Source organism: Antechinus flavipes, chromosome 2 (genome assembly GCF_016432865.1).
Source record: "Antechinus flavipes isolate AdamAnt ecotype Samford, QLD, Australia chromosome 2, AdamAnt_v2, whole genome shotgun sequence".
NCBI lineage: Eukaryota > Metazoa > Chordata > Mammalia > Dasyuromorphia > Dasyuridae > Antechinus > Antechinus flavipes.
Window position 1 is genome coordinate 263,007,226 of NC_067399.1, and position 20,798 is coordinate 263,028,023.

Genomic DNA, 20,798 nt, shown 5'->3' on the forward strand with positions numbered 1-20,798 from the left:
GCCAAGTTTCCAAAAAAGTTCAAAGGGAATAAAGACAATTGAGCAGACAGAAGTAGGAGAAAGTATTCCATAGTACAACAGTTCATCACAATCATATGCCACAACTGTTTAGTCATTTGCCAATTTGGGGGAATCTCCTCAATTTCTTTGTCACCACAAAAAGAGTTGCTATAAATGTTTTTGTAAATATAGATCTTTTTCCTTTTTTAAATCTCTTTTGAATATAGGTTTAATACTGGTATTGCTGGGTCAAATAGTATATACATCTTGATAGCCTTTTGGACACAATTCCAAATTTTTCTCTAGAGTTGTTGGAAAACTCCACCAAACTGGATTTGTGAATACATCAAACCATTCTGGAGAGCAATTTGGAACTATGCTCAAAAAGTTATCAAACTGATCATATCCTTTGATTCAGCAGTGTGACTACTGGGCTTATATCCCAAAGAGATTTTAAAGAAGGGAAAGGGACTTGTATGTGCACGAATGTTTGTGGCAGGTCTCTTTGTAGTGACCAGAAACTGGAAACTGAGTGAATGCCCATCAATTGGAGAATGGCTGAATAAATTGTGGCATATAAATGTTATGGAATATTATTGTTCTGTAAGAAATGACCAGCAGGATGATTTCAGAAAGGCCTGGAGAGACTTACATGATCTGATGCTGAGTGAAATGAGCAGGACCAGGAGATCATTATATACTTCAACAACAATACTATATGATGATCAATTCTGATGTACATGGCCCTCTTCAGCAATGAGATGAACCAAATCAGTTCCAATAGAGCAGTAATGAATTGAACCAGCTACACCCAGCGAGAGAACTCTGGAAGATGACTATGAACCACTACATAGAATTCCCAATCCCTCTATTTTTGTCCACCTGCATATTTGATTTCCTTCACAGGTTAATTATATACTATTTCAAAGTTCCATTCTTTTTGTACAGCAAAATAACTGTTTAGACATGTATGCATATATTGTATTTAATTTATACTTTAACATATTTAACATGTAATGGTCAAGCTGCCATCTGGAGGACTAGGTGGGGGGAAGGAGGGGAAAAATTGGAACAAAAGGCTTTGCAATTGTCAATGCTGTAAAATTACCCATGCATATAACTTGTAAATAAAAAGCTATGATAAAAAAAAGAAAACTCCACCAAATATACATTAGTCAGCAGGGGTCCTCAAACTTTTTTAATAGGGGGCCAGTTCACTGTCCCTCAGACTGTTGGAGGGCCAGACTATAGTAAAAACAAAAATTTTGTTTTGTGGGCCTTTAAATAAAGAAACTTCATAGCCCTGGGTGAGGGGGATAAACGTCCTCAGCTGTTGCATCTGGCCTGCGGGCTGTAGTTTGAGGACCCCTGCTAGTGTATCTATTTTTCCATGTGCTCTCCAGAATTTATAATTTTCCTTTTCCACATATTAGCCAATGTGCAGAAATATAAGCTACCAATATATTTACATATATTTACATATGTTTGCATGTGTGTCTGTAAATATACATAGTCATTAATTAGAAAAATGCAAATTAAGGCAATTTTAAAGTTTCACTTCACAATCATCAGTCTGGCAAAGTTGACCAAAAAAAGAAAAAATGAGTGAAAAATGTTAGGAGGGAATTACTATCCCTTGGGTAAAGCTATGAATTAGGATAGCTATTCTGGAAAGCAATTTGGGACTATAACCAGAAAGTTACTAAACTGTCATCTCCTTTGACCTAGAGCTACTGCAACTAAGCTTATATTCTTAAATTTATATCCCTAGAAAATATAAGAAAGAAAAAGAAGCAATCAACATATGCAAAAATATTTATAAATTTCTATTTATAACAGCAAAGAATGGTGGGAGGGATAGGAAATAAGAAAGAAGGAAATACAAAGTTAGTAATCATAGATGTTAATGTGAATAGGATGAAGTTCCCACAAAACAAAAATAAATAGCAAACCGAATTAAAACCGAGAATCCTATAATATGTTGATTACAAGAAACACATTTGAAGGGGAGAGATACAAAAATATGCACAAAGCAAAGGTAAAAAGCTGAAACAGAATATATTATGCTCTAGTGAAGTGGAAAAAAAAAAAATCACGACCTCAGTCAAAGCAAAAACAGATCTAACTAAAAGAGATAAGGAAGGAAACTACATCTTGATAAAATGTACCATAGACAAAGAAGTAATATCAATATTAAATATAAATTTGCTCAATTGTATAGCATCCAAATTTTGAGAGAAATTAAATGAGTTGCAGGAAGAAATAAACAGCAAAACTATACTAGTGGGGGATCTCAATCTCCCTCTATCAGAATTAAATAAAGCTAACCACAAAATAAATAAGAAAGAATAAAAATAAAAAAGAAAGAAATTTTTAAAAAAGAAAAAAAAAGAGGTGAATAGAATTTTAGAAAAGTTAGATATGATAGGCCTCTGGAGAAATAAATAAAGATACCGTTTTCTCAAATATAGGGCACTTTGACAAAAATTGGCCATTTATTAGGGCATAAAAACTTCACAATAAAATGAAGAAAGGCAAAAATAATAAATGAATCATTTTCAGATTATCATGCAATAAAAACTATGTGTAATAAAGGGCTATGGAAAAAATGGATGGAAGTAATAAGCTAATAAATGGTTTTCAGGGGAACTAATAAAATAGACAAATCTTTGATTAATTTGATTAAAAGGAAAAATAAAGAAAAAAATTAGTGACATTAAAAATATAAAGAGTGAATTCACCACCAATGAAGAGGAAATTAAATCAATAATTAGGGCTTATTTTGCCCAATGGTATACCAATAAATCTGACAATTTAAATGAAATGGATATTTACAAAAATATAAATTGCCCAGTTTAACAGAAAAAGAAATAATATACTTAATCCTATTTTAGAAAAAGAAATTTAACAAACTATAGTGAACTCTCTAAGAAAAGAATCTCATGACCAGATTGATTTATAAGCGAATTCTACCAAATATTTAAAGAACAATTAATTCCAAATTTCTGATAAAGATCTCATTTCTTAAGTAAAAAGAGAATTGAGTCAAATTTATAAAAAGAAGAGCCATTTCCCAACTATAAGTGATCAAAAGTATTAGCAATTTTCAGATGAAGTAATCAAAGCTATCAATAGTCATAAAAAATGCTTAAATCACTATTGATTAGAGAAGTGTAAATTAAAACAACTCTGAAATATACAATTCACATTAGCTAATATGACAGAAAAGGAAAATGATAAATGTTTGAAAAGATGTGAGAAAATTAGAATAATAATATATTGTTGGTGGAGTTGTAAATTGATCCAACCATTCTGGAGAGCAATTTGGAACTATGCCCAAAGGGCAATTAAATTACACATATCCTTTAATCCAGCAAAATCACTAGTAAATCTATGTCCTGAAGAGATTATAAAGACTCTACATGTACAATAATACTTACAGCAGTCCTTTTTGTGTGGCAAAGAATTGGAAATTGAAAGGAGGCCCATCAACTGGAAAATGGCTCAATGAGGTGTAGTACATGAAGGTAAATGGAATACTATTGTTCTATAAGAAATGATGAGCAGGCAGATTTCAGAAAAACCTGGAAAATCATACATGAACATCGATGCTGAGTGAAATGAGCAGAACCAGAGGAACATTGTACACAGGAACAGTTACATTCTACTATGATCTCAGCAATGCAATGATCCAAGGCAATTCCAAAGACTTTTAAAGAAAATGCTGACTACAAGAGAATTATGAAGGTTGAATGCAGATCAAAGATACTATTTACATCTTTTTTGGGTTTTTTTTCCCATAGTTTTTCCCTTTTGTTTTGATTTTTCTTTTATAACATGACTAATGTAGAAATGTTTATCATGATTACATGTGGATATCAGATTGCTTCATGAATTGGGAAAGGAGAGGAAAGGGAGGGAGAAAAACTCAGAATTCAAAATCTTCCAAAAATGATTGTTGAAAAACTATATTTACATGTAATTGGAAAATACAGAACAATGTTAAGTGGGACAGAAAGGAATATTTTTGGACATGAGCAATAGGGGAATTTTGTTTCACTAGGAATAAAAACTAAAATAAATAAAATTTAAAAATAAAAAATAAAACTAAGTTGGTTTTTTATGAGAGTACCTACTCTTACTTAAGGGGAAAAATACCTCTATATCTATATATAAACTTTTATCTTTATACTTTTAAGGTATAAAAATTAATCATCTAACATCTACTGCCTAGTTGTATATATACATATTTCCAACTAGTCACAACATTGAGAACTGGAAGAATCTTCTAGGCCAACTTTCTAATTCCAAAAATAGGGAAACTGGGGCCAACAGAAATTAAGTGACTTGATCTAGTGTAGTAGTAGTTAATAAAAGTGGTAGTAATTATTACTAACTACTAAGTCATTAATTAGTAGTAGGTTTTTTTTTTTTTTTTTAAGAAAATCAGCTATTAGCTTTATTAGTTCAACAGTTTTCTTATTTTGAATTTTATTAATCTCTCTCCTTTGATTTTCAGAATTACTAATTTGGTATTTAATTGGGTATTTTGAATTTATTCTTTTTTTTTTAGTTACTACTATTACTAAGCAACAAAACCACAACTAAGATAAAAGACTCCAAATTTATTGCTCTTTCTACAGCAGAACATTTCATATGGTTTTTCACTTTAAATAAAATTGAGGCTCTACCGTTACACAGAGAATTTAGAAAGTATCAGGAAGCTCGCTTCTCTATGCCCTTATTGAAGATGGCGCTTTAGGTCTTCGCGCGGCGGCTGCCGGGCGCACGTTGATTGGCCGGCTGCAGGGGAAGAGGCGGAGCAAGCAGAAGATTGTGCTCCGGTGCTATGGCGGAGACTGCGGCAGGGAGCAAGCCGAGCCCTACGCCCGCAGCTCCGGCAGCCGGAGCGTTGCAAGCCCTGTGCACCCAGCTCGATGACCATGTCGTGCAGCTCTTTCTGGAGCTTGAGCAACTGGAAGGGAAGCGGGCGGAGCTGAACGCCCGAGTGGAAGAGGGCTGGTTCTCCCTTTCTAAGACTCGCTATGCAATGGGAGCCAAGGCCGTCAGTCCCCTTCAATATAGCTCCTCGATGGCTCCCCTCTTCCGGGTCTGCGCCAACGAGCCGGAGCCTGGTCGGCCTGAGTTCGAGGTGGTTTTTACCAAAGTGGGGTCACCGAAAGAGTCGAGCCCCAAGGAGGACCAAGGTGTGATTGATGGGGAGCCGAAGTCCGAGTCTCCGGTGCTGCGGAGGCGGCAGCAATCTCACGCGTCACCACCGCAGCCCACCCCGCCCACACCCGCCACTGAGACCTCTGTTGAGCAGGACCCCCTGACCTGGTTTGGGATCTTGGTGCCCCAGAGTCTGCGACAGGCCCAGGGAAGTTTCCGGGCAGCCCTACTAATAGCTGGGGAAATTGCGGGGCTCCAGAGCCGAATCGAGTGGGAAAGAGCCCAGATTCAAGCCCTACTACAGGAGAAACGGAAGCTGCTTGAACAGATGATGGTGGAATGAACTCATTTTCTAAAATTTAGAATCCATATAAATTATTTAGTCTCTTGTTTGATGACTCTCAAAAGAAAAAGTTTAAAATAAAACTTTTTCCTTTTCTGGAGAAAATGACACATTTCTTCTGCCTGTCAAAGTTCCCGCCGTCCCATTAAAGAATTAAATATAAAAATCAAAATATCTTGGGTAAGATGAAATACATAGTTTTCCATCGTCGTACATGACTCGGAAACATCAGGAAATAAGCTGATGCGCATGTAGTCGTGGCAGTCATAGGCTCCTTTTTGCCAAGGATTGCCATAACCTAAACTTTGTTATTTGAAAAATTCTAGTAATATTTTATTAATATTCTGTTACTGAATGTAAATGGGTGGGGACCGGAAAGAACTGAGACCAGAGGGAAATTAAACACTCAAAAGAGAAATTTCATATTACCCATTACACATCAGCATGTATGAAATGAAGCATTTCTTTGGTGATTGATGCTTAGAAATTGAAAATGTCAAAGGTAAGTTGGTGGTACAAGAGCCATAGAATGCTTATAATCAAAAATCCTTAACCAGTGCAGGCCCTTTCTATATAAATGGAAGAAGAAGAAAAACAGAGCTCTATATAATTATAATGAACAAATGTGGATGCATTAAAAAGGTGAGGAAATACATCTCTTTACCTAATTGGAGGGGGGAGGAGGAAGTTATCCTCCAATCCATGAGTCTGTCAGATTCAGTTGTATTTATTTCTGCAGAACTACTTTTTTTTTTTGCTTTTGCTTTTTTTTTTTTTTTTTTTTTTTTTTTTTGCTTTAGCAAGGATGAACAGCCTGGCTGTTGGGAGATGGGGTGGGAGAAAAGATAAAATCTATTCAGAATTAAAGGTGATATAAAAACAAAAGACATTAATAAAAAAAATTATAGCAAAAGTATCCTTAAAGAATTCAGAAGGCCTTATGAGGTTTTTTCCATTCTCTTTAAAAGGATTCATTGCCATTGCTCTCCAAAGCCTCATATTTTTAGATACTTTGAAAAATCAAAATAGTTTTAAAACAGTGTCCTAAAAATGAAATAATTTCTTTAGTTCAAATAACATTCAAGAGCAAAAAAAGAAGATAACTGTAACATTGGCAAAGTCACTGTCACTTTGGTAGAGGTCATTTTGTACTAAAATTCATTATCAGTAAAAATCCTAGTTGCTTACTAAACCAATATTGTGTCTGCATATGAATGGTGTCTGTGAGAAATGAAGATAAGAAGGAAGTTTACCCAACAATTCTAGAATAGAAAATCAGTATTATACTTACCCACCAACCCCAGAGCTTGAAAATTGTTAGCATCGATAAAGGGAATGTAACCATGATTTCTGATACTAATTTAATTTTTAAATCATCTTAGTCTAAAAGTCTTTGAGGAGAGTTAAAGAAGCTTAAACTACTTGAAGCAGAATTCAAAGGACAAAAGAAGTAATGGGAGAAAGAGAAAGGAAAACAGAAAAAAAAATTTTTTTTAACATCAAAAATGAGCTAAGGGGGGAAGGGGAGGAAAGGTGAATAATTTGTTTTGGGGAGTTTGGGTAGTTTCAACTTTATAAGTTGAAAGTACCAGACAAACACTTCAGGTGTTAAGCTAGTGGCACCAGGATCATAGAATAACCACCCCATCTGAACTAGGGTTTTTTCAAGCAATTCATAATAATTCTTTTGTGCATCATAAGTACATCTTCTATACATGATTATGTCCTGGGCTTTTATGAACCTTTTGTGAAATTTAAATCTAATGAACAGGAAGAATGAAAAGTGCAGACCAAGTGCTGTTCACTCTGGTGTAAGGAAGGGTGGGTCATAGATGGCTGAATGGGAACTAGCCTAAGTCCTTGTATATTCTCAAAATTTGATAGATAATATTAGTAAATAATTTATCAAAGGTATCACTAAGCATCCATGAAAGATTTTCCTTCATTCATCACTCTCTGTATTCCATTTCTTAAATGTTCTGAGGATGAGACACCAGCAATGTCTTAGGAAAAACACAGAAAAAGCATCATGAGCAGGAAAATAGGAACTATGTTCCTTCTACTAATACCTTTTCTACATGATCTACTCCCTGGTGACAGAGATTTTTTTAAAATTAGCCTAGACAAATAGGTAAGAAAAGGTTCCATTCATTCTATTGTTAAGGAGAATAATCTGAGACCCAATTAATTTAAATTTAGTGTATATCTTAGATCTTAAGATGATAGCAGTCTAAGATAATAGTGTTTTTCTACTCATCTTATCATATTGCAATTTATGAAGGACTTTTCCAAAATCCTTTGAGGTTTGTAGTATTATTCTCATTTTTCAAAAGAGAAAATTCAATCTTAACTTCTAAGTAATTTGCCCAAGATCACATCTTCAAAATAAAATCAGATTTGGGAATAGAAGACAAGTAAACTTTACACAATATCAGTCTACCCCTCAAAAGGTATCTGATATCTATAGGACTGAACTCTTCTGTCTGTCCCTTCCTTTACTTAGCTCTCCTTTCTCCCTTTGTCCTAAGCCCACTTAGAGAAATTTCCTTTTAAAAATCGACCAATATTCCTTCCTGGTTATATATTATAACTGTTCTTTAAAAGATATTGATCACTTTTCTTCTAGCTATAGAGACATCATAGCAGACATTGAATATCACTATCAATCAGGAGATAAACAACATTGTAGCTGAGGAGGTAAACATTGTAGATTCTCAGGATTAAAGAAAGAAGAACTAGGAGGGAAGAAGATAATATAAACAGAAAGAAAAAGAAAACAAAACAGTACTATATAATTACTATGACACAGCTGGAGATGCTCTTAACTACAGCCCAAAGTAGAAAAACCTGCTTCTCATAAAATTTTCCAAAGATTAATTGAGATATCAATGGCCAAAATTCTCTTAGCCATTTGATCCCCAATATGAGAAACTTGAACTAAGAGAGTTTAAAAAGTAGTTGAGAAATACAAAGATTAAGACTAAAATACCAGTCCCCAAAGGCAGAAATATTCAAAGCAATAAAGTGACCTAGGCCATTCCTGGGTTTGCCATAGTTAAATATAACCTCAAATGTTTTATGCAATTCTCATTGATTCATTTCTTTTTGCTGAGGCAATTGGGGTTTAGTGACTTTCCCAGGGTCACATAGCCAGGAAATGTTGTGTCTTAAGACCAGATTTCAACTCAGATCCTCCTGACTTCAGGGCTGGTACTCTATCCACCCAGCTGCTCAACTCATTTCTTCAAAGACATTAACAAGATGGACAGCCTCTTATGAATTGGCAACCAGATTGATGAAGGGATTAATTGAAGAGAATTGTAGATATTTAGCTCAGCAAAGAGAAGACAATATCTTCAAATATTTTTGTAAGATTATCATGTGAGACAAGGATTATACTTAGCTCAGCTTGACTGAAGAAGGTACGACTAGAACTTATAAATATGAAAAAGGTGACTTCTAAATCAGTCAGTATTACTTTGATTTATCTTAGTTTGATTGAAGGATTAAGTTTTCTTTCTTTAGGAAAAGCTAGGCCAGCATAAATGTTCCTTTGAGCCTAAATTATCCATAGATTTAGCAAATGAATATTTTAACAAGATTTTATATATTTTTAATAATATAGTTGATGGAACTGTGAATTAATTGATCCAACCATTTTGAAGAGCAATCTGGAATTATGCTCAAAGAATTATTAAATTGCCTACACTCTGACTCAGTAATACCACTACTAGATCTGTTTCCAAATATGATTAGAAAAAAAGGAAAATAATCTATATGTTATAAAATATTTATAGCAACTTTCATGTGGTGGCAAAAAACTAGAAATTGCAGAGATATCCATCATTTTGGGAAATGATTAAATAGTTTATGGTATATGATCATAATGGAATATTACTGTGCTATAGGAAATGTTGAGCTCATTGATTTTAGAAAAGTATTAATAGATTTCTTTCATGAAATAATAAATAGTGAAATAAACAACCAAGAAATCAATGTATACAGTAACAAATATTGTTTTAAGAACAACTTGTGAAAGCAAGTCATTTTTACTATTATTAATACACAAATTAATTACAAAGTACTCAAAGAAAAATACTATTCACCTCCAAAGGAGAAAAAAAAATAAGTATGTAGAGAATTTTATGTGTGTATGTATTGTATGTGTGTGTACATATATAGGTAGAGAAAAAATAAAAAGAGGGGAAAAAGTTACCTCATAACTTTACTGTATATTTAAAAGAAACAGTAAAATGTATATTATAGATTTGCACTTTCATGCACATGCACATTCATCTTTTTTCTACCACATTATGAAAATGCTCTTTATTTCATAAATTAAAAATAAAATAATTTTTAAAAGAATAGTAGATAAGTTAAAATAGGAAATATATCTTTATAGAAAAAAATAATCATAGAATTAAACTTGGATATTACAGGATTCTTTACTAAATGTCAGATTGCCTTTTCAGACACCTAGAGGGTTGACTCAGCTCACCACAACTTCCTCTTTTAAGTTCTTCTTTCAGTAAGTTAGTCCTTCTTTTTCAGTGACCATCATAGATCCATAGCCGAAATTCTTAAAGGACCAGTGAAGAAAACTTCTCAAAAATACTCACTGAATAATAAACATAATCTCTAACTCAATGAAATATTGAATCTAGCAGACCCTAGAAATTCTCAGTTTTGCCCCTGACATGATCAGCAGTCATATATTGCATATCTGCCTAATTTTCTATAAAATCCTATGAATCAACCTAGTAATATAGTTTTTTTTTTCCCTGTTATAAACTCTATAAACCTGTGAAATTGTCACTAATCACTGAGGGATTAGTTGACCTGATTTAATGATAATTTGCTGACCTTGCTATTAAATCATTTTCTCCTGGAAGTAATAAGCCTCAGAAATTTTCTCTTTTACATATAAATTCCAAAGCTAAATGTTAAAGAGAGGCATGAGTTTGTTCAACATAAAGAAAATCTTCCTTAGGATTAATACTGGTGATTCTCAAACCAATATTTCCATCCCTGCAATATTCCTCTCCAGAACTCCTTTCCTATACTAAAAACTGATTGATAGATAGCTTTACTTCTATTTCATGTCATGTCAAACTCAAAATACCCAAAATAGAACTTAGTAAATTTTTCCAAAAATCTCTCTCCTTCAAATGTGCCCATCTCTGAGGAAAGCACCACCATGCTATTAGTCACACATATTCACACTCTCAGCACCATCTTTTTACTCTTCCTCTGTCCTTTCCTCCCCACAGCTAATCAATCAGCAAACTTTTTTTGCTCTTGCTTCATTTCATCTCTTGCATTTATTCATTTCTATCCATTCACATAATCCTACCCTAGTTCAGTCTCTAATTATTTCTCACATTTGCAATAAGACATTTCACAATTGGGTCTCTCTGTATCCAATCTCTTTTTACAATCTACCCTTTACATTGCTACCAAATTAATATTCTTGTAACACTGAATTGATTGTGTTACATCCCTGTTCAAACATCTGTAGTGCCTCACTATTGCTCTATCAGTCTTTGTGCCCAGAGTGCTAGCACAGGATATTTGCTCATATTTAGAATTTAATAAATGTTACTGGAATGAACTGAGTTGCCTTCAGGGGTGCTGAGTTCTCTAGCAATGGAAGTGAGTGAACTGAGGACATGTAACATTTATTGGTGATGGTTTGGACAGGAAGTGAACATGAAATTTAAAATTCAATTAAGTTTATGGTTTAAAGATGCTATACATTTATTGGAAAGAGTTTGATTTTCAAAGTTTAACAATGCAGTTTAATTATAGTAGTCATTATAGTAGAACTTAAATGGTAGAAACATAGCAAGGAGAGATGGGGAAAAATGAGAAACAAAAACAGAAGTGCCGCTATAAGGATAAAAAGAACAGCTGTGAAATGGTATGATAGAATTTACAATAATCTCACATATACCCGTTCTGACACAGGATATGAGGAAGGAACAGACATCAGAGCAAGCTATAATATTTAATTGTCTCTCCTATAATCACCATACAAGATAATGAACTATATAAAGTTCTTCCCTACCAAGGAAGATAATTAATTTCCAGAATGTTTGTACTCTATTGATGCTACTAAGATCTAGCTCATAATTGACTTTCTCCTGGTCTCTTGGTTGTTTTTTAGAGGCATTCTAGATTTCTGTAAGGAAAAAACCTTGAAATATTTATCTGGCAATGAAATAGAGGGTAGGGGAGATGGAGAGAAAATAATATACTGGTGAAATAATGCCTCAGAAGTATAAGCCATTTTTGGAATGATAGAGATGGTGAAGAAAAATATCTACAGAATTGACAGATTGGGGTAAAAAGGAAGACTTGAAATAAAAGCCATTACTATAGTATAACCATCATCTAAGTAAGGAAGTAATCACCATGTAAGTAAAGATCAAGTTAGGGAGGTAAGGTGACCAACTTGTGGGACAAGGAGGCAGCAGTTGTTTCCAATATCCTTTATAAGAGAATCAACCTCTTCTTCCACTTTGATTTAGCATATAAAAGCAAGAAGAGTAAATCATTAAGTTGGTATTTTGCTATAGGCTGGGCTGATATTCTGTGGTCTAAAAACCATTGGGGATGAAAAAAGAAAGATGAAAGATGATATGAAACTCCTGGATCAAAAGTTTGTCTGATGATGCTTCTGTGTTACAAAGTCAATAAAAATTACATAATAAAACCTTCTGAGAAAACCTGAGAAGAACTTTATGAAATGAAGCAAAGGTGAGTGAGAACAAAGCCAGGAGAACAATCCATATGATAACATCAATATAGTAAAGGTGATCAATTTTGAAAAACTTAATAACTCTGGTCAATACAATGATCTGCTTCAATTAAAAAGGAATCATGATGAAACATCTACCTTTAAGAAGAGAAGTGATGGATTCAGAATGCAAATTTTTTCCTCTGGTTTTTTTTCTCTCAGAACACAGCTTCAGTTCATATTCCAGAAAATAAATTTTGCATGATTATACATATTTCTAAAATGTTTTGTTTTCTTTGCCTTTTCATTCAGAAAGGAAACAAGAGAGTTTGGGGAACTTTAAAAATTAATTAATTAATTTAAAAAACTCTCTAAATAAAAAAAAAGTTCTTTCCTATTCCTTGATGATTCACATCCATATGAATGTGCTAGTTATGAAACCTTAGCACATCATTTAACTGTCATTAACAATAAACAAATAAGATTCCTAAACAAAGAAAGAAATCAAAAGAAAAAAACTTAGTTCTTGGGAAACTCCAAGTAAGTATGTAAAAATGTAATAGGTTTTAAAGGAAAAAATATGTATTCCTTAGAAGACTTTAAGCTCTGTTCACTTAGGAATTATTACCTTCTATAAACTTGAATTTACCAGTGATACAGTATTGTATAAACCATAGGAACTAAATAAATGGTGATTGTGAAGAACAGCAAATCTGTTCAAACTTAAGTGCAAGTTATTGGAACACTTTCATTTAACAAAGAGGGTTACTTTAATTTTTTTTTTACATTTGAAGTAACCCTAGAAATGTCCCATTTTTATTTGAGATACGGTGAGAAAGGAAACAGGGAAGATCGTTTGTTGATTTAGATAAATGCCTAAATATAAAGTTCATATTCCAGAGAATTGAATCTTGAGCATGGATCTTCCTGAGCATGGATCTACCTGCCCAGATTTATCTCTCCTCCCTACCCTTTTCTTGAATTTCTCCCTTATTTTCCTTAGCTGAGAAGTTTTTTCTCTTGTCATGTCTCTAAGGCTCCTACATACAAGGAATCCTGAAAGAGAAAAGTTTATTCATTAATGATTTATTTTGCTTCTTCTGAATAGATCTTATAGATTTCATATTCTACTTGCATACATTATCTCAGTTTACTCTCACAATAACTTCTAAAATGATGAAAAGAGTAGAAATTAATGGCTTGATGTACTGAACATGAACAAGGAGAAATTACCACAGGACTTGATTTCTCACAATGTTTTGAGGTGGAAAACCATTGTAGATAGAGAAGAATTCTCTTGACTACATTTTTTATTTTGTGTATATCTGGTCACTGATAACTTTATTTTCAACAAATAAAAGGAAAAAACCTTAGATAAGTTCTGAATTTGAGACATGGATGCTCTGTTCAAAATGGACATTGGTCAATTTCCCAAAAATGGCAATTCTTTTAAAACAAGAGAAAGTGTGTAATGGGGACTAGCCAACAAGAGATCCTTCATGAATTTGACCATGACTTTTTTGATGCAGTTTGAAGTTCTTCATGTGGTCTTCTGAGATTATGCAGGAATTTTATAGCTATTAGCTCCAATTCATCAACTGGCTACTAAGCTATATCTGAGCATTCATACAAAAGATTGTGGGGGAGGTGGGAGGGGACTGATATCAGAGGAAGGGGAAGCAAGTTTCTCTCTCCTGGCTAAGATTATTGGGAGATGTACGATTCTGTAAGTCTCATGGTAAGAAGAAAAACCTTAGAATTGACCCCATTTTAGAGCAATTGGATATAGGTGAGTGTGGCAGATAAATACAGAAGGCTTCTAATTTTTGATATAGAATTATAGATAGCTAGACAGAAGCATAGAGGTCTAGTGACAGGTGTGGTATATGCTAAAAATTTTCACCATTATGTCTTTCTCTCTCCCTCCCTCTCCCTCTATTTCCTTCTCTGTGTCTCTCTCTCTCTTTGTTACACACACACACACACACACACACACACATACACACACACACACACACACACACACACGCCTCTTTCTCATATCTCTCTTCTCGCTTCTCTTTTTTCTTTTCATCTTTGTCCTCTCTCTTCTCTTTTCTCTTTTTCTTCTCTCCTCCCTCTCTTTCGTTCTCTTCTCTCTTCTCTTCCTTCTCTCTTTCTCCTCCTCTTCTTCCTCCTCCTCCTCCTCCTCCCTTTCTCCTCTTTTTCCTCCTATTCCTTCTTCTTCTCCTACTCCTCCTCCTCTCCTCTTCCTCCTCCTCCTCTTTCTCCTCCTTCTCCTCCACCTTCTCTTTCTCCTCTTCTTCCTCTTCTTCCTTCTTCTCTCCTCCTCCTCTTCTTTCTGTTCCTCCTCTTCTTCCTCTTTTTCTTCCTCCTCTTCCTCTTTCTCCTTTTCCTCTCCTCTTCCTCCTCCTCTTCCTCCTCCTTCTTCTTTCCTCCTCCTCTTCTTCTTCTCCCTCTTCTTCTCCCTCTCTCCCCCTTCATTTCTTCTTTTTTTTCTTCTTCTTTTTCTTCTCTCTCTCTCTCTCTCTCTCTCTCTCTTCTCTTTTTTTCTCTCTCTCTTTATCTCTCCCCCCCCTTCTTTCTTCCAACTAAGGGTTGAAGGTCAGGGTGGGTAATTGTAGGATTGGGGCAATAGCAACATGTTTTTAGACATTAGGGAAGCAGCCAGAAGACAAAGAGAAATTGAGGGAGTGAAATAATGGGAATCAGTTGGATGGAGATGAGAAGAAACAGAGTTACTTGCTCATAAAGATGAGTTTGCCTTGGCAAAAAGAAGTACTTCTTCATTAGAAAAACAAGTGAAGAAAATCAAAGTGAAAGCATTTGAATGATATAAGTAAAAGATAAGACGTCACACTCTCTGACTGTCCTTGGTTTTTCCAGGAAATATGCACCAAGCTTTACAACTAAGAAAATGAAGGTAGAACAATATTTAAAGATGGATTAAAAAGGATTTTATTTTTAAGTTTTTCCCCTCCTTAACAGGATCCATTCAACAAAATCCAATATACCCCACAAGGTATTGGGTTTTTTTGTTTATTTTTTTGTTTTTTTTTTCTTGTTTTTTTCTTTTCTTTTTTGGTCAAAAAATGAGTCCTTATTCCAGTAGCTGGGGTCTTTGTGTTTACTGAATATAGGCTATTGAGCATACTTGCTTCTGAGTGTTGTGTACCTAATCGTCCCCACTAATCTATCTATTTCTTAACCATTATTAAATTACTTTAATTACTACTTTGTAGTATAGTTTAAGATCTTACACTGTAAGGATATCTTTATTCCCATATCTTTTATTTTTTATAAGCTTCTTGACCTTTCTTCCTCCCTATGAATTTCATTATAATTTTACTAATTATACAAAGTAATCCTTTGTTAGTTTGAGTAGTATGACATTGAACAAGTAAAATTATTTAGAAAACATTATCTTTTATAATATTGTCCATCTTACCTACAAGCAACTACTATATTTTTTCTATTGATTTACATCCATCTTTATTTTTATAAATAGTTGTTTGTAGTTGTATTTATATAGTTCTTGCATATATGTTGGAAAGTAGAATTCAAAATATTTTGCATTTTGTAGTAATTTTAAAGGGAATTTCTCTTTCTTTCTCCTCTTTAATGCATATGATAAATCCCTAATAAAAGTGTTAATTAAAAATTAAATAAGAATTTGGGAAAATCAATAGCAAATAAGAGATCTTGTAAAAACTAAATGATAAAATTAAAATAAGACATCTTATAAAAGCTAAATAGCTGTGTTCCAAAGTAGAAATATAGGAGATAAAGTTAGAATCCCCTTTTGAATAACTAAGATAACAAAAATAAAAAATGCAATAATCAAACAACTTATTCCCATCTGCACCAAGTTCTTTTAAAGACTAATAATTAAATTTCAGTAAAGTCACTTCCTTTGGTCCTTTCTAGTCAGGTAGGAGCAGTTGGAGACAGGACATCCTTACCTTTAAGAACAAATTTTACCGACATCCTATTGCCTCTGGGACCAGGTATGGATTCCTCTTTTGGGCATTTAAAGTTCTTCATAGTCTAACCCCATCCAATCTTTCCAAACTTCTTACTCCTTTCATGCGCTTGGTAGTCTTTACCATTTTTTTTTGTTGTTGTTGTGGAGTCACTTTGAGTTGTATACAATTCTTCATGACCTGATTTGGAGTTTTCTTGACAAAGATATTAGAGTGATTGGCCAGTTTCTTTTTTAGTTCATTTTACTGATGAGGAAACTGAGACTAACAAGGTCTAAAGCTGTCTTTGAATTCAAAATGATGAGTCTTTCTTTTTCAGGCCTGACACTATATCCACTGTGTCATCTGTAGCTTGCCTTAGTCCTTTTTACATATTGTGCTACTTTTCATTTCTCACACATGATTCTCTTTATCTTTATACTGGCAGCTCCTTATACATCTGGAATAATATTCCTTCTCACCTAACCTCTCAGCTCTGCTTATGACTTTCTGGATATCAACACCATGCCTTACCAGCAGTTTCATCCTGCAATTTTAATCAGCATCTAGGATGTCTTCATGCTGTATAGTCCTCTGTGACAGCAGTCCCATATTTCCATTGATGAGTTCCTCCCAAGCCTTCCATGTTCTGAAGGAGCCCATACTGATCCATCTTCATTCCCCTTTGGCTCTCCTCTTAGGCAAAGGGAATTTCTACACCATCCCCTGCCTTAAGCACTTCCTTCTCCCTCCTTGAAGTTTTTAGCTCCCTTTTGACTTCCCAAAAATAAATGGAACTGAAATTGTCTTCTCCTAAAAGAATGTAATTTTCTTGAGGGTAAAGACTGGTTTTCTTTTCACTTCTATTTGTATCCTTAGATCTTAATACCATGTCCATTACACAGCTAAAGTTTAATAAATTTTCATTGCCTTGCTTTAAAATCCCTGGCTTCTTTCAAGACTCAGCTCACACATGACATTCTAAAGGTAATTTTGCCCTAGCTTTCCTACTGCTATTGTCTCCTTCTCTAAGATAGAACTGTCATCTACTTTGTATGTATTCTCTATGTACTTATTCACAAACATAATAAATGCTTCTCATTCTTCTCACTGCCCTTTGCATAAAAATATTGTACTCTGCCCCTTGAATCACCATGGGCTCTTGTAAGTATGCTTTTGCCTTAACTTCCTTGGAACCAGCCTTCCATAGCATTTTCCAGCTATCATTTCCAATATGCTACTGGGTGTATACTAACTCCCCTTTATATATTGTCTTCTCCCATTAAAATGTGAGCTCCTTGAGATCAAGAACTGTCTTTCTCCTATTTGTAGCACTAGAGCTTAGTGCCGTGCCTGGTAAATAATAACTGCTTACTAAATATTTTATCATTCCTCATTCATTCTTTGTTGAGCAAATAATTAATTGATTAATTGAGAGCAAGGTCATAGTAATGCTTCTGCTTGTGTTACTGGTATATAATGTCCTCATATAATGTATTCTTGAATTAAAGATGAATTAACAAGTCATACATGAATGATGCAAAAAGTGAGAGGAGTCAGGATAATGAAGAAAATAACTATTGATCAGAATGGATTATCTACACTAAGCCCTGGACTACTGAGAGAAAAGCATCCCCACCAAGAAAGTACAAAGACAAAATATATGCATCAGGTATCTTTTCTATAGTAAGATGGAAGCCATAGAGACAATGGTGGCTATGTTCAAGTGACCTGGTGCACATTATAAATAGGACTGAGCTCTTGATCAAAAGTATATATTCTGGTGCAGAACAGAAAAAAAAAAAAGTAAGCATTTGTCCTAGTGACCAATAGTGTCACACTCATTTAAAAAAGAATGCCAACCACTGCTTGCTTTGTATGTGTCATTCCATCATCTTTCTAACCTTTCCATGCCCTTACATCAATAAGGCAATGTTCAAATGATTCTTACACACTTCATCTCTGGGCCTATTTTAAAATTGGAAAGATGATCTGGTTTAAAAAGAAATAACCAGAAATCTGAATACAGATGAACTTCCAAGGTCCTGGTGATCTTCCATTAGTTCAATACCGGCCAAATTTATGATCATAAAACATCTTTTGATCTTCTTCAACAAAGTCCATCATCTGGTTTCTCTAGATCTCACAATCTTCTTTGTCAATCTTTTCATGGCCAACTTCATATCCTTATTCCTCAATGTATATATGGCAGGATTCAAGAGTGGAGTGACAAGAAAAACTAGAATAAGTAAAAATTTATCCAGTGATAGAGTGGGAATTTGCCACACATAAACAAAGAAGCAGGGAACAAAGAACAAGAATACCACAGCTATATGAGCTGAAAGTGTGGAAAAAGCCTTGGATAAACCAGCTGAAGAATGATGTCTTACAGTAACTAAAATGAAAATGTAAGAGATGATTAAGAGAAAGAATGTGCACATGGAGATAAGCCCACTGTTGGCAATGACCACATATTCCAACCAGGAGGTATCTGTGCAGGCAAGTACTGCAACTTTAGGGATGTCACAATAAAAGCTGTCAACATTATTAGGGCCACAGAAGGGCAGATTTACAACAAAAACAAACTGAGACACAGCATGAATCACCCCAATCACCCAGGCAGTCACTACAAAACAAATGCATGTTTTGTGATTCATAATAGTCAGGTAGTGAAGAGGTTTACAAATGGCTGTGTATCTGTCATAGGCCATGGCTATGAGCAATACCATCTCTGTTCCTCCCATGACATGGATAAAGAATATCTGTATCATGCATCCTGGGAAGGAGATGACTTTGTGTTCGCTAAAAATATCAGTGATCATCCTTGGGACCGTAGTAGTAGATAGACCAAGATCAATAAGGGAAAGATTGGCTAACAGAAAGTACATAGGGGAGTGCAAATGAGAATCAAAAATCACAGTGAACACAATGAAGAAGTTTCCAAGCATAATTCCCACATAAAAGGAAAAGAAAAAGAAAAAGAGGAGAATCTTCATCTCCCAAGAAGCAGACAATCCTAACAACACAAACTCAGATACCACAGTGTTGTTTGCTCCATCCATTGATTCAGTTGATGTCACAGACACTGAAATGACCTAAGGATAACAAGGAAATAATCAGAACCATGAGGACAAAATATATATATACATATATATATATATATATATTATTTGCCTTATGAGTGACTTTAAAAGGGCTCTATTTTGAAGTGTTAGTGGTGCAAAAGCTAGAAGGGGCATAAATAAGCATATCAGAAGTAATAATCACATGCTCAAAGTATCATAAATTTAGAATTAATAGAGATCCTTAGAAACCTAGAACAGGGGTCAGCAACCAAAAACTGTTGGGTCAAATCCTGGGTCTATTTATGCAGTTCCCAAAAGCTAAGAAAGCTTTTTTTCTATGAAAAATAAAATTTTATTTAAAAACTTAAAATAGTTTTATTATATCTTAAAATGTAAAAAAAGAAATCTATTTCTTAGTTCGTGATGCAGATTAATGGAAAGAAGTTGACCTACAGGCCAGAGTTTGTCAATCCCTGCTCTAAACTAACCCTCTAATTTTTTAAATGAAACTGAAGCTCCTTGAGGTTGAGTGATTTATTCAAGATCATCAGATAAAAAGTGCCAGAAAAAGGATTTGAATGCAGCACATCCTTACTCCAGTTCCAGCCTTCTATCCACTATAACAAACTACCTCTGCTGTCAAGAAAGTTGAAGAAATAAAAAACATAGAAGTAGTAGAGGGGTGAGAGGTAGGGGGAGGAGAGGGGAAGCTAGTGTGGAAGATAAATGAGAATATAGTAGACAAAGAAACAAAGACCAGGAGGCATAGTTACATATTTTCTCAGAGCATAAGAGGCATCTTTAGATGGCATAAAATGGAATGTACTTTAAAAAAAAAAAAAAAGCAAGAAATGTAGGTTCTTCAGGTGAAAGTACCAAAGTTATCAATTATCTCTTGTTTGCCAAATCTAATGACTTTTCTTCAATCCTTATCATTTTTGAGCTCGTAGTCTTTGACTTGGTCCTCCTGGATATTCTCACATCTCTCGATTTTTGCAACACTGTTGTCTCCATCTTTTCTTACCTAAATTGCTCCATTTTACTGGATCTTCATCTATATTACGCCCACTAATCAATTGTGTCCTCTTTTCTCCTTACTTTTTATACTGTCCTGCTGACCACTTGGTGATTCCAACTAACTTAATGGGTTCAATTTTCATCTCTTTGCAGAGGACTGATTCCCAGATCTATTTATCCAGTCCAAATTTCTCTGCTAAGCTCTAGTTTTTTATCACCAAATGTCTCTTGGACATTTCAAACTGCCTTATCAAGTCTCAAATTAAATATGTGCAAAACAGAATTCATTATCTTTCCCTAAAATTCTTGCCTCTTCTCAACTTCCCTATTCTTGGGTAAGAGTACTACCATCCTCTCAATCATTCAGACTTTCATCACTGTCAACCCCTGCCTTCTCATTCTTATTTACCCTGCAAATCTAATCTATTGCCAAGTCTTGTTTTTCCTATTCTGATTACCTCTAGTATACATCCTCTACTTTCCATTTTCTAAAGTCACAA

General features: G+C 34.4%; 2 protein-coding genes across 2 annotated transcripts; one reads left to right on the forward strand and one right to left on the reverse strand.

Annotated features, from left to right (window-relative positions):
- Positions 1-4,793: 4,793 nt before the first annotated feature.
- LOC127549170 (coiled-coil domain-containing protein 115-like) lies at positions 4,794-5,687 on the forward strand. Its single transcript, XM_051977004.1, has one exon. The coding sequence runs from the start codon at positions 4,850-4,852 to the stop codon at positions 5,513-5,515; it is 666 nt and encodes a 221-aa protein (XP_051832964.1). The 5' UTR covers positions 4,794-4,849; the 3' UTR covers positions 5,516-5,687.
- Positions 5,688-18,339: 12,652 nt separating this feature from the next.
- Positions 18,340-19,296, reverse strand: LOC127546621 (olfactory receptor 4F4-like). Its single transcript, XM_051973646.1, has one exon. It carries the CDS (start codon positions 19,276-19,278, stop codon positions 18,340-18,342), a length of 939 nt encoding a protein of 312 aa, XP_051829606.1. The 5' UTR covers positions 19,279-19,296.
- Between the last annotated feature and the right edge of the window lie 1,502 nt (positions 19,297-20,798).